Raw genomic sequence first — 14,730 nt, 5'->3', positions numbered from 1 at the left:
CTCATCCCATCCAAACAGAGACTAAGTGATAATGAATCTAAGTAATAGAGATTAACTGGATTAATCACTTTGACCTGTTGGGGTAGCACATTTGTCTTGCATATTTGAAATTAAATTTATAATTATGCAGATTTAAATATTTTTAAATAAATATAATCCGTGGTTATTAATCTTTCACATTATCACATTTATTTTCCGTTAGCCTTAAGAAACGAGTTTTGGAAAATTAATAGCCAATTCATTTGATTGGCTTGTTGGTTGAGGATGTCTACAAAATTACGAAACAACAATGGCACTAGGGGAAGTTTGTGGATTTCTATGCTTTAAATGTGAGGATTTTAGAAGTAACAATATAAATATTGTAATTAAAATAAAAGTAAAAATGACCTCAATTGGAGGTGACATTATTGACAGGCTAGAACTACTAGGATTTATGAAACAACCGTGACAATTGCTAAGATAATCACAATAGGTGCAGTCACCGTTCAGGAAAAAAAAACAGATTACGTGCTTGAAATTTTGATGTTGGTTTTAAGCCTAAGTGAAAATCTTTAATGACTGTGCGAGACTTGTAATCATCAACATCAACTGTTTCTAAATATATAAAAAACTTTGATTATTAAAATATGAATAATTTAAATATTACTATGGATGTTAGTAACAATTCAAAAGATCATCTTAGATACAATTCAATAGACTTGCACAAGCTGATAATGATGCAAGCCATCAGTTCACCCGCTAAACAATTTAATTTTTCTCTAATAAGCTTACATGAAGACTAAAACATTCGTTGCTATCATATCGAACCATAAAGTATGAGATAAGCCACTCGTGACGATTTGAATGTATGTACACCCATGAGAGAAATGACATTTCTTTGAAAAACGCAAATGCTAAATAATATGATGTGTCTGTTGCCAGGGAAAATTTCATCAGAATCTGTTCAAGATTCTCCCCAGTAAGGTACTGCAGACTCCAGCCTCACTTGGTTTAGTCGAACTGTACCAAGAATGTACTCAGGAAGCTCATTTTCTTCCTTTGCCTGCACAAAAAAGGAAGAAAAAGCATATTTAGAATTGTTACATGTTCCTCACTTTTAAAATTATTCAGAATACCAGTCAGAACTCATGACTTGCTATCTGCTGAATAGCAAGGGTTCATTTCTCAAATGCACGAGATGACTAATGGAACTATAAACCAAATTCAAATGTATATTCACATTTGCATCTTGATGATAAATCCAATAGTTTAAACACCCACCCACACACACACACTGACTTTGATTCTGATACTATCCGTGCTACTAAAAAGAGGAAAAGGAAGAATATGGCAATACTACGTGAAACGAGAAAGAGTAAGGTGATTTTTTCATGGTAAGACGAGCCAATATTGGGCCAATCCTAAACAAAGTCTTCGGGTCTTGATGAGGCAAGATTTGTTTGTTTTTCTATTATCATGGGGTGTCATCCACCCTGATTGACGACTTTAACTCCACATCACAAAATTACTTGTATGCCAGATTCAACACTCTCAACCTCTTCACTTCTGGAATACAATAAAATTTCTCTATTAGCTGTCTTTATTATAATGTGTTACTTTTTAATCTTCTATGTGCTGGGTTTTAGTGAATTAGGCGCAATTTAAGTGGTCAGAGGTGACCAAGTGGCATGTGCCAAAGATGTTGCGGGATTTTTTGTTGCCCACATATGTGGCTGATGGTCATCTGAGATTGAGTGGTATTTGAACTTCATGAATGACAACAATGGAGAAATCAGAATTATTTATGTCAAAATTAGACTCTCATGTCGATGGTTCTTGTGGTACAACACAACTAACAACCACTGTTTGTTTCAAGGTACATATTCCAGTGGTTTAGTTCTGAGTGGTTGAACTTAGGCTCAAGTTTGGTCTTGTAATACAATAGTCTGACTATTGTAGCCTTACCAAATTTTGCAAGGTTTCATTTACTAATTGGTGGGTCAAAATACCCCATCTCAATGCAAATTCAACACTAAAAGAGTACATATAAAATATTAATTTCAGATCAACTGCAATTCAACACTAAGAGAGTACTCATACAATATTAATTTCAAATCAATATATATACAAGATTGAGAAGATATTGAATCCCCAAATATTCTGAATGAAGTGAAGATATTAGTGTTGTAATGCATACCTCAATTAATATTGCAAGGTCAACAACAATGCTTGTGATATAACCAATAACTAAGCTGATTATGCTTCTTGCAACAGATGAGGAACCAATTTCCACATCTATCTGCAGATAAGAACCTTGTTAGCATTCTTCAGTAGTCAAACTGAATACCAGTAAGTGCAAAGTAAAAAAAACTAAGACATATATATATATATACAACAAGTATATCAGAAGTAGGAGACAAGATTAAACAGGCTAGAAATCCTCATCATTTCATAGTTTCTATGGTGATTTTTCGCTTTATATATCTTCTAGAAGATTCTCACCACAAATTCTGCTACTACACATGCATACAGAAAAGCTATTCCAAATATGAAACTAAAAATATAAATATACTGATCTGTCATCCAGTTTATGCTGCTCCGCATTAATGGTTACTCTATAATCTGACAGTAACCAAAATTAGGTTTTTCAACCATCCACACGTTCAGCTTCCACTCTATAATCTGACATTAATGGATCAAGATGAAGTGCATCAACAAGCACACTTCTCTCATATCTTACTTTAGCTGATCTAGGTAAAACTCCATATCTGCAAATTTATCTGATCTAGCAGGCTTCACCAAGTTCTTGATTAAAGCTTTTTTGAGCAATTATCAGATAGATAACCAGACATCATACCTGTCCTTTCCCCAACCTATGTTGAAAGTTAGACTTAATGGTCATTAGCTACAAAACATTTTGTCTTTGAATATTATGCCAACAATATATATATATATATATATATATATAGGTTGTTGGCATAATATTCAAAGACAATGTTGACGTAATAATTCTTTCTTGAAGAATGCAATACAATATGTTTCCTCCTAACTGGTAAAAAGCCTAGGTGTTCTTCTAGGATTTGATTTCTCTTCTAAAAGGGCCTTAAGGTGAGGACCGTGATGTGACAACATTGTTTCCAAAGCCCCAATTTTCCTCAATTCTTCTCTCATCTCATCCAACTAAATATTTCAGGCACCGTTTCCTCTCTCGAAGCTTCTCTTTTTCCTCCATGCTCCTCCAATTCTCTTTGCAAGCCTCACACTACAAGAGATCTCTCAAGGGTGTAGCTCTCATGCCACCATTCCTTAAATATTGCCCTTTATATTCAGGGACGGATCTAAGAATTAGAGGTGGGCTAGGCTAGACTAGGACGTCATAGAAGAGGTCCGAGTTCACTTTGCGTGAGCACGTTACCATCACCTTTTCCTATATTTTACCAAATTTTAAATTTTATTAAAATGATTTTTTTCATTATTTATGAAATTATTTAATTTATCGATAATTATATCTAATTCGTAGACATTGGGAATTTGGAGGTCATGGCGGAAGGTGTGGCTGTTGACGCTGACATTAGAGAGCGTACCGCCAATGGTGAAGCAGAGGAAGTTAGTCCACGAGCACAACGTGAGGTCGTGCTCGAGCGTTTCACGCAAGACTTCAATCCACAGTTGCTCACCTCCGGCATCGATGTAAGGGTAACGTGGAGGACACATCGATCTGGTTATGGCAACCGTAGTCGAGGGACCATGTCGATAACTACACCTCCGAGGGGTGAGGTTCTAGTCACAGAGGGAGTGGCTATGACCACGAGCAACAACAAGGAAAGGATATGGGGATCAGTAAGCGTCTTAAGCGAGGCCGAGGAGGGAGGCGATATGTTCGTCCTCTTAATGTAACAGGCCGTTACGCTATTTATGACGAGCGCTACTTGATTATAACCAAAATTGTCTTTTATTAATAAAATATGATACAACATGTCCTAAGTCAATCAACTTTTGATTGACTCTTAGGGCTTATACTAAGACCCTCATCACCATCGGCCACCTCCTCCCCTTGTAGCGCCCTTGACTCTCCTGCTTCTAGTGAGACCTCCACCTGTAGGACAGCTAGAGTCATGGAGCCTTAGCGAGATCGATTTTGAATGGATTTTTCTTTGTTTGTGCAGCTCCGATGCTGAGGAGGGACTGGAAGAGGCTCTGGATGAAATTGGCGCCGACAGAGGGTGAGGAATCCAATGTCATTGAGCCGAGGAAGCCTATTGTCTATGACTGATTCGTCCTATTCTTTTCTTCCCTTCCCTTCTTCTCTTTCTTCAAAAACAGAAAAAAAAACAAATTTTCAAAACAAAAGACTGCATTTGGTAGCAGGGCTGGGCTATAGCTCAGGACTGCCCCTGCATAGCTCTGTCCCTGTTTATATCTCATGCACGTGCGGTTTACAACTTATGTAACCTAGAAAATATAAGAATGACAAATTGACATGCAAAACATACAAAGATATATGGGAGGATAGTCACTTCAAACAATTTGCTAACAAATTTGAACTTGCTCAGAAGTAGCAGAATTAAACAGAAAAACAATTAAGTAATTAACAAAGATCCAGAGTCCAATCACCTCTAGAAAATTATCTTGACGAAGATATTTGCAGGTTACAGCTTTTCCCAATAGGCATGCCTTAGTTCCAACTGCACGCTTGACCATCCAATAACCCTATGAAATTTATTATCCCATCATCAACAAGATTAGAATAAACTTGAAAGTAGGAAAAAAATAGCATCTAGATGTTAATCAATGCATACCTCTACAATACTGGGTATGAGTTTGAATCTAGAGTCTCGGAACATGTCAGTTCCATCTACAAATCTACCTAATAAAGAATCTTTGCTTAAAGGCTTTTCTGCTGCATAATAAAGAACCAAGCTGTAGTTTGGTTTTGAGGGAATCTGCAATTCAATGAGACATAGGACAGATGTAAAGAAACTAAAGAAAAATAAGAAATTGATTTCAGTAACAAATGTAGAATAAATATTATACATAAATTGGCTTAAAATCATTGACATTATATCCCACCAACATTTTTGTGTAACAAACTATCCACAACTTTGAGATGTTGAAGAAATTCCTGTTACCATTCTCCTATGTTTGTTAATCTAGAGATCACATTGAGCCTAATAAAAATGATAAGAAGATTTCCAATTTGTCAATTTCAATGGTGACTTCAAAATTGAACTCAAAATCCCTATTATATTTGTACTAGTTCATACAACCTTAGTGAAATTCTCTAGCAGACTCCACCTAGCTTTTTATCCTGAAAAAAAATGAACTCAAAATGTGTTTTATTAAGTAATGTTGGAAACTTATTCCATGAGTTCTTTAAAAAATATTTTATCTAAGAGCACACTTGAAGTTTTGTAATTACCAAACTGCACCATGGTTTCAAATTTATCAAAGAGCCCACTTTTCCTTCTAGACATTCCCAAAATAGCCTTCTAGTTGTCTCAACTCCTTTTAAATTTTTAAAAATTTTAAATAATACAGAGATGAAAATCAATAAGCAAGAGCATAATTCAATTTCTGAGAGCATTATGAATTCAATGATAGTGTCATTTTGTCATTTTGACCCATCAAAGTGCTTTTAGAAAATCAAGGGTCTTCCTTGGCATCCTTGTGATCAATATTAATAAAGGCATGAAAAATTCCTCAGAGCATGACAAATGGAATGGTGTCCTCAATTTGTCATTTTAGCTCACCAAGGAGTTTTTTCTAGATTCATCTTAAGGGCCTTTTCAATGGTCAACATCAAGAAGTAAGGATATGAATGGATTCCAAAGATATCTTGTCTTTTTATTTTGACTTGCAAAATCCAAGGTTTAAAATTTTGAGTTTTGTTGAAGTTTTAGACTCTAACTCTAACTAAAATGATATAGTTTTGGTACCACATTATGTTTGCACCAATATGATTTCAATACTTTTTTACTTTTAAATGTATTGGTATATTAATTTTAAAAAAAAAAATCATGACTATTTGGCAGCACTAGATGTTGACTATTGAGTTTATGTTTTATGTGTTAACTAAGTTCATGTTTCAGCACTCTCGTGAGATGTTTGGTGTTTGTTGAATCTCTTACAACACTTATTAGTAAATAAGGATTAAATTTGAAATCTATATTTTTATTATTATTACATATAATAAAATTTAAGAAAGTTCGAGTCTTGATCACTTGAAGTTTGATTATAGAGACCATGATTCAACTTCTTCTTTAGATTATTCTACTACTTCTATTTTGCGTCTAAGAAATCGCGTCTGGAATAGTCTAGAGCAAGGTTGTCAAAATCGAGATTCTACGTTGAAACGGAAGGGAGTTGTAGAATCGTAAACTCGTAGTATCGTAACACGAATCGTAAGTTTCTACCAAAATGTAAAATTATATATAAACATATATATACTCATAGAAAATAACATAGATAAGATTAATAACCTCAAAAACACATTAAACATTTGATTAAACTAAACATTTATAAGGTCTTCTACAATCCACACATAAAATAAGTCATAAGTCACAAATTTTAGATAACATATAAGTCTACAACATGAAAAATAATAGTCAAGTTCTAAACTTCATAAATTCATGAATTCATAATCATCCTCCATGTGTTCTTCATCTCCAACATCCTCCACAGGGAGGAGGAGACAGACGCGTACGTGAAGGAGACGATGGTTGCTGAAGAAGAACGAAGCACAGCAGTTGCGGCGACAATGGCTCGCGACGCGACTTAGGAAAGTTAGGGTTTCTTGAGATCAAATCTTCTGTCCCGAAACTCTCCCTGTCCCTCTGTCCCACGCAGAAAACGACAACCGACTCGTGAGAAACATGTGACGAAGGCGGAAATCAGGGCTCTGCAAGGGCCGATCGGCCTAGGGGCTGATCGGTCTGGGGACCGATCAGGCCATAGGTGGATCGGTCCACAGACCGATCTCCCTATTTTTCTGAAGGAGAAAAGTTTCTTGGACCCGTGTTTGATCGATCGCTGCGATCGACCTTCTGGTCTTGGAAAACCAGCGGACATTTCGCGTAGAATCGCTGGACTCTTACGAGTCTACGATTTCCGCTACGCTTCCACACGATTCTGCACGATTCCACCCGATTCCGCTTCCGCCTGGGCACGCAACGCGGAAGGCCACCAAAAATGCGTAGAATCGTGCGATTCTACGTTCCGACTCGCGATTTTGACAACATTGGTCTAGAGATTAGTCTCTAGCTTTGACATCTTTAGATATATAGTAAATCCAATTTGCTACTAGTTTAGAGATTTAATCATGGGCATTGCTTATGTAAGATTTAGATGAATCTACAAGAGTTTGGTCTTTCATTGAAAAATATGATTCTGATAGTGTATCATGCCGTGCTAGTACATTTTTGGTTCTTATTCAATTGAATTATTAATAAGAACATAATTTTACTTTATATTGAGTTGTATTTTTTAATTAATTTTTTATTATAATTAAATGTCACTTAATAATTAATTAGATTGCTAATTCATGTTTATTCTACTATTTAGCTTTATTGATTGTAATCATCCTTTAAAATTAAAGATGCTTGCAATCATTCAAGTTTTAATTTTTAGATTTATTCCCTTGTAAACTTCTATACTTCTTATATTTTAGAATAATTTACATATAATTTATCTAACTTTTGTAGGTAGAACTAAGGTTTAAATTTTATGCCGTGTTGGAGTTTCAGTTTATGACCAAAACAATATGGTTTCATATCATATCATGTCGTGTCGATACAATTTCGGTATTTTTAAAATATATACTAATTATTTTTTTTTATTAATATTTGATTGCTATAGATACTTACTATTGAGCTACATTTGATATTCTCATAAAATATTAGATACTTATTGAGTAAAAGTTGATTTAGGATTAACTAAAGTTCACTAAGTAAACATGGCATGATTAAGTAGGTTTAAATTAAATTTAATTTGAACTTATTTTGGTTTAAAATTAAACTAAATTTATATATATAATAATTTAATTTATTGATAGTAGTATATTTGATAAAGTTAGAAATCATATTTATTGAATTAGTTTATTTATTTTCTAATAATATGTATCTTCCATCCTTAAAGAGTTTTTTTCTCCTTAGTTATCTCTCATGGATGGATGAATAAACCATAGATGGACGGAGGAAAATAAATTATATTTTTTCTCTCATGTATGGATGGATGAAAAAATTAACGGAGGGAGGGAAAAGAAACTAAGAGACGAAAAAGAAATATTCCACGAGGGTGTGATGGCCTTGTGACCAGCAGCGAGGTTGCAAGTGCCTTTACGACCAGCCGTGAGGCCTCCACAACCTTGTGGTTCCAAGCTCAGTGTCATAGGTCGACGGGCAGAATGATAAATTTCACCCATGCCAACCGGCACGGCTCGAGATCTTTTACCTTGGATAGAATAGTCGAATGAGCATGGAGAAAATGAGACCTCTAGTTCTTTATAAACATGGGCATACTTTACTTTAAAAGTCTTTGAAATGCATTGATATTTTTGAAATTTATGTAATTGTATTTGAAATTTATTTATAAGCATTTGGTAAGAACGTTGAACATTAAATATCACTTAGATAAAATCTAAATAAAATCTCTTGGATGTAGTAAAATAATTCTAAATTTTATTGTTTAATTCTAATTTGATTTTATTTTCCACATATCTACAATTATTAGAGTGGACAAAAAAAAAAGAGATTCTAGATTTTTTATATTTTAGTTTAAAATTGTATTTGAAAATATTTATTTAACTTTAAAAGTATAAAATTTCTAAAAAAAAAAAAAGAAAACGTGAAACTTCATTTGGACTCGACTTAATTAAATTAAAAATATTTAGATTGAAGATTTTTTTTAATAAAATCACATTCATTTGAAAATAGAGATTTTTTAAACTAATCTAATATAATTAGTACACACCTATTGCAATCATATTATATTATAAATAAAAAATAAAAAAAAGGTAAAAGAAAAAAAAAGAATTATGTTTTAATTTCAATTAATTCAATCCTTTCTATACGCTTTAATCAAAGCTAAGAGAAAACACAAAAGAGGAAAAGAAGCTCGACATGAACTTACTCAACAATAGTTTTCTATCACTTTCTTGCACATTCTCTCTCGATCTCTTCTGACATCACAAAAGTTAGAACAGAAAAAAAAGGATCTTCAATGTTAGCTAGTAAGCTTTATCCAATTTAATTTTTTATATTTTCAAATTACTTTTTAAATGTTTAGTAATTAAGTAAGTTAAATTAAACTAATATTTTGAGTTTTAGAGTCAAGTGAAAGTTGATTTAGAGTTAAATAGGGCTTATCAATTAGATATGGTGATTTGGATTTATTTTGATTATTTAACACTAAACTAAATTTATATATACGATAATATAGTTCACTAGTATTTAACTAGTTGTATTTTTATAAGGTTAAAATTTATTTATTTAATTTCTCTATTCATTCAATCTTCTTTGATGCCTTTCCCATCCCTTCCCTTTGCACATTGCTTATCGTAGTCATCACAATTGCCCACCCAAGAACCTGCAGGGCTTGCCGCTCAAAACAACAATTGTGCCCACCACCCTAAGCAGTCTTGCACCTGTCGCACACAACGGCTGTCACATCCGCCACCACCACACCCATACTCCTCTTCCTTTGTTCTTCCTTAAGTAACTTCTTTCTCTCATCTTTTGCCTTAGTATATCTTCTCTCCTCAATTTCTACAACTCCTATGTCTAGGCTAGTGCTGAGCATTTCGCATGTTGGTTAATGGATGAGACTGTAAATTCCTCTCGTGCCACCCGACTTCAAACCTTGGCTTATGTTATATTTATCTAGATGTCTTAATTTTAGATTATTCATTGAATTTAATATAATTTTCTTTAGAGAATACTTAAAAGAGTAAGCTAAATTTGGTTTAACAATGTAGATAAAATTAAATTTGCTATTGTATAATAAGAGGATGATGTGTTTTGCTTATTGATATGCGTTTTGCTATTGTTAGATATATATATATACACATTATAATAAAACCCTGCTATAATAAACGCGAATCTCAACCATGCCGCTCCTACCCAACCACAATGATTTCTCAATCGTGACTTAATTCCATGATTATCAACAATCATTGCTCCCATTCCAATCATTATTTCCTACCATCATCACACTGCCTTTGATCGCTACTCCATGCCACTTCTCACAATTGTTGACAGCCCTCTACTTGTCAATAATGCACGTGGTCACTACTTGATCCTAAGGAATCAAATCGGATTTCTTTTGTTGCATCCCATGTTGATGGTGAGCACTCATGTTGAGCAAGACCCTACATGATCAACCACATGTCATGCAGTATAGGTGACAAGGGGTAATTTACTTTGTGCAGATGAGTTTTAGTGTCGATGTGTGATTGAATGAAATATTTTGGGGTTTTTCATAGTATGACTTGACACCTTAAACCATAGAAAGACTATCAATTAAGGTTTTTTTTCCAAACAATACTTTGATGTTTTCCAATAGTCAAAATAAAATCCTGGAAGATGGTCTTTCCAATGGTCAAAATGGTAATATGACACCATCATCATTGTGCTCATGACACTCCCAGTAACCCTAAGGTGCTAGTCTTTCTAGTAGTTAAAATGACGATAGGCCACCACCATCTTGTGTTTACAGTATTCCTAAGAATATATTCACGACCTTCATAATTTGGACCACTAGAACTCTATCAAAATAGTTTTGAAAGTTTTACAAGTGTTTAGGTGACTGCAAGGGTACATTTGGGATCCCAATTGTGGAAGAGCACAAGAAGGATGCCCTTTGGTAAGTTGAAACCAGTGGGAAGGTTTGATAATTACCATGCTCCAAGTGTATCGTTGGTAGAATAGTTAAACATTGGTTAGTAATCTAACACCATTGTCTTCTCATGTGGTTGTCATCGCCAAAGAGAAATGGATAATCCACTAGTATATTGCAATAAACTAGTATTAGTCTATAAGAGGATGTTGCTGGATTGTTGTCTACTAACCTATAGTACACTAGACCTTCATATGTGAACAACAATATATTAAAACAAAGGCTCAGCTTAGAAATATTGACCAACACACTACCATATAAACCATTTTATGATTGTATGGCATTACTGTTCTAGATGCTAGATAGATTGGCAATTCAAAGGAAAGTGTTAGAATGCAGCCAATTAAAAGTTCAGAAAGAAAGCAGCAGAAGTTATGAGAAGAGCATGCACACCTCTAAGTTTACGATAAGAATGAATGGAAGAGCTTTTCCTGCTTTTGACTGATAGGAAAAGAAGCTAAGATCAGTTCTTCCAGGCTTCAGTGTTGGAAAATAAAATATCCACAAAAATATAATTATGGCTAAAAAGTAAGTCTCATTATGTTTATAGAACTAATACAGGAATGTGTTTTCTAAGATGGTTTTCCAAAATCGCTGAGAAAATTTCAGCACGTACAAGTTTTCAACTTATCTGCATTTATCTAAACATTTTTCTTTTTTTCTACACTATTTTTTTATGTTAGTTCCCTATCTAATTTATCTAATTGATAAGCTCTATTAATTATTTTCAAAAGCTAAACTAAATTGAAACTAAATTAATCTTCAAAAATGTTTATTTCATCTCTTATTCTTCCTCATCTCAATAAGCCCTTCACCAAAATCTCATGATATGATATGACTCATCAACTTGATCTTGTCTATGATTAAAATAACATTGGATGTCCAGTTCTATTTTAATATATTAAGTACTAAAAAATTTAGTCTGAAAAAGTAAGAAGTGGTGGTAATTTTAGTACCTGCACTAGACTCTTGGGATGTAATGCAACCTTATCAATGCTATTATTATCAGCTTTGAACCAGTCAACTGCAATAAGCTTCAAAAGAGGATCTCCTCCTACAATCTGTCATATGGCACTACAATGTTAGAGGCACTGAAACACAGAAGTAAATAGAAGAGATAAATACTATGAATCATGAAGATTCTAGTGTATGTATATACATTCAGCATCAGAAAAGCAAATCAAATATGCTAACAGTGGCAAAACTTTTACCACTAAAATGATATCCATGAACCATGGGAAGTAGAATGCATGCATTATATCTTTGCAAATAAGCAATTAATCTAGGATCTGAAACGAATGCAATTCTTAACTTTATATATTATGCCCATTAATAAGTAATTGCCAAGCATTGTAGAAAAGGTCATTGATCACCTATTACTTGGACAAGATGCCACGTATCTAACAGATATAAATTTAGATGCTCAGTACCTTATTTTTTAAAAGTTCTAGGAATGATCAATAAGGGTGTCATTATTTGGCATGAGATGTCAGTGGCAGATTGTTGGCTGAAATATGTATAGGAAGGCTAGTTTAAGAGCTTGGGAAATAGAGAATAAGGTTGCTAAGTCAGTTAAGTGGGTTTTTCTCTATTTTCACAAGATTGAAAAGAAGTGGGCAATACTAAAAAGGGCAGCCCGATGCACGAAGCTCCCTCTATGCAGGGTCTCGGCCTCTCGGGAAGGATCCATTGTACTAATATCAAAAATTAAATATCTATACAGATTGTTGGAAGGGTGAACTAGAAATATAGAAAAATCTCCACAAGGGTCAGAGCATGGCAAAACATTAACTCAAGGGTAGTACAGAGATATGGAAAGAGATTATTCGCAGAAATGAAATAGAATCTACAAATCACATATTGTCAGAATTATATCCACATATTAAGACAAAATAGTTTAGATCCATCAGGAGATGTATGATTGAGGTTGAAGAATTTGGAGATACAAAAGTCAGCAATTTATTAATCATGGAAGTTTGATCCGTGATGCGCAAAAGAAAAAAATATATAGAAGCATAAATGAGCAGGGTTCAATGCATTCGGAAGAAAGAAAATAAGCAAATATTCATTTTCCATTATCCATTAGGTCTGCTTCAAGGTTCTACTACACTATTGCTTAGAAAAAGGTATATATTTCTAGGAATATAAACATGAAGAAAGAAAGACCTTAGAGTAATCTTTTAAATAGTTCTTCCCTCTTATCATGAAACCATGTCCATTTGGAGAGCTCCAGCAATTGCTGTCTGTCTGCGCTTTACCTTGCACCATGGATCCATGAAATTGTCTTGGGTCAATAGTAACAGATGGACAGTTGGCATCTAATTCACTTCTCTCCAATAAACCTGTGTGCATATATGATAAAAAAACATTGCTGGTTAAATGTCAAATATATATAAATACACCAGCACTAATTTCTCTCCAATAAAACTCTGCATAAATTATGAAAAAAATACATTTGTTGGTCATATGTTAAATATATATAAAAACAGCAGGAGTTGTGGACTAGCATGATAGCAGAATAATGTTTTCCATGGATGATAATATTGGCACATAATTTCATGAGCTCAATGTACCATATCCTCCTTGGTATCTATTGATCACAAGCCAACAGACCAGTGTTTGACTTGAGTGTGTACTAGATGCTCACAAGGAATTGGAACAATACCTAAGAAAGAGTTAGGGACCTTCTAGTAAATATATTAGAGATTTATGTGTAAATAAGAACTTTAGGGTGCGCAATAACCCTAATTGAATATGAATATATGTAGAGAGGACTACCTAGATAACCGTAATAACTTCTACAGTCATTGTGTGTAGTATGGTATTATAACCACCAAGATACATAGGCCCCATCCTCCTCTTTGTGACTTAGGGTGTTGATCTTTCCAATTTGCAAGAAATTCTTTGAACAGATCCCCAGCATGAAAAGAATGTCTGTGACTCCAGCAGCAAGCAGTTTGCTTGAATCTTTACTGTGCATCGTGAGCCAACAACATCCACATGAAACATGACAACATTATCACCCTTGCATCCATGTGAGAGCTTTTGTGTGACATCCACAACGTGAATCAGTGCCTTGCACTCCCTGCACATATCCTGGCATGTGGTGCAACCCTTTTGCAACCCTCTTCTCTATGCACCCAATGCCAAGGTACATCATCACTAGCCAGCTTCCTCTGATGAAGGCAAATATCCTACAATATTGCTTCATCTTCCTCATTAAATTAAGTTGCACTCATCTTTCATACTTTTACCCATGCCTTGTTGTGTCATGCTAACATGGGCGGAGAATGAATTGAGCCTGAGTAATAGAGAAAATCAGTAGCCAACAATTTTCAAGATGAGAATGAGACAACCATATGTTCTACTGTGCCAACATAGTCTATAAGCGTCTTCCTTAACCACTAGATGAGTTTTAACTTGTCTATAGTAAGGTTTAAAATCTTGATTTGTGCCAAAGTTTCAGGTTTTATCCAAAATAATAGCGTGAATACAATTTCAGTTATATAATAGGTATATATATGTATATAATATAACAGTATATATATTTATATAAGTATATAAATATATAACATATATCTGTGATCCTAATATAATATTAATATATGAAGAATACATGTAATGTATATCAGTACATATATATTGATATATTCGTACTGCTACCAACTCCGCCCATGACGACCTGTCATGGCCGGTCCCAAGCCCGGATAAAGGAGGAGGCCCAGCCAGCGTCAAAACTATGACAAATATTCAATGAATTGATCCATTAAACTATTGTGCTAATGCTAGGTTGTTCCCCGGAAGGAACGCGTTGCAGGGTCCGACTATAACGTCTCGGCAAGGACCGCTACATCTCCAGAA

The 14,730-nt window shown here is 34.2% G+C and overlaps 1 protein-coding gene across 2 annotated transcripts in view; it reads right to left on the bottom strand.

The window, feature by feature from the left end:
• Nucleotides 1–616: 616 nt before the first annotated feature.
• The window catches only part of LOC122002413 (protein ENHANCED DISEASE RESISTANCE 2-like), a 39,529-nt gene continuing 25,415 nt past the window's right edge, over nucleotides 617–14,730 (bottom strand). The window contains exons 16-22 of one of the 2 annotated variants that reach the window (XM_042557569.1): nucleotides 13,036–13,211; nucleotides 11,826–11,930; nucleotides 11,263–11,310; nucleotides 4,779–4,922; nucleotides 4,594–4,689; nucleotides 2,177–2,278; nucleotides 617–1,042 (exon numbers count right to left, since the gene is read on the bottom strand). In XM_042557569.1, coding sequence (XP_042413503.1) covers nucleotides 944–1,042; nucleotides 2,177–2,278; nucleotides 4,594–4,689; nucleotides 4,779–4,922; nucleotides 11,263–11,310; nucleotides 11,826–11,930; nucleotides 13,036–13,211 — 770 coding nt within the window. In that variant the 3' untranslated portion in view covers nucleotides 617–943. The remainder of the gene's footprint in view (nucleotides 1,043–2,176; nucleotides 2,279–4,593; nucleotides 4,690–4,778; nucleotides 4,923–11,262; nucleotides 11,311–11,825; nucleotides 11,931–13,035; nucleotides 13,212–14,730) is intronic. The other variant, XM_042557570.1, reaches the window with a different exon arrangement.

The sequence above is a fragment of the Zingiber officinale genome, chromosome 7A, assembly GCF_018446385.1.
Source record: "Zingiber officinale cultivar Zhangliang chromosome 7A, Zo_v1.1, whole genome shotgun sequence".
Lineage (NCBI taxonomy): Eukaryota > Viridiplantae > Streptophyta > Magnoliopsida > Zingiberales > Zingiberaceae > Zingiber > Zingiber officinale.
This window is presented reverse-complemented; position numbering and strand designations above follow the sequence as displayed.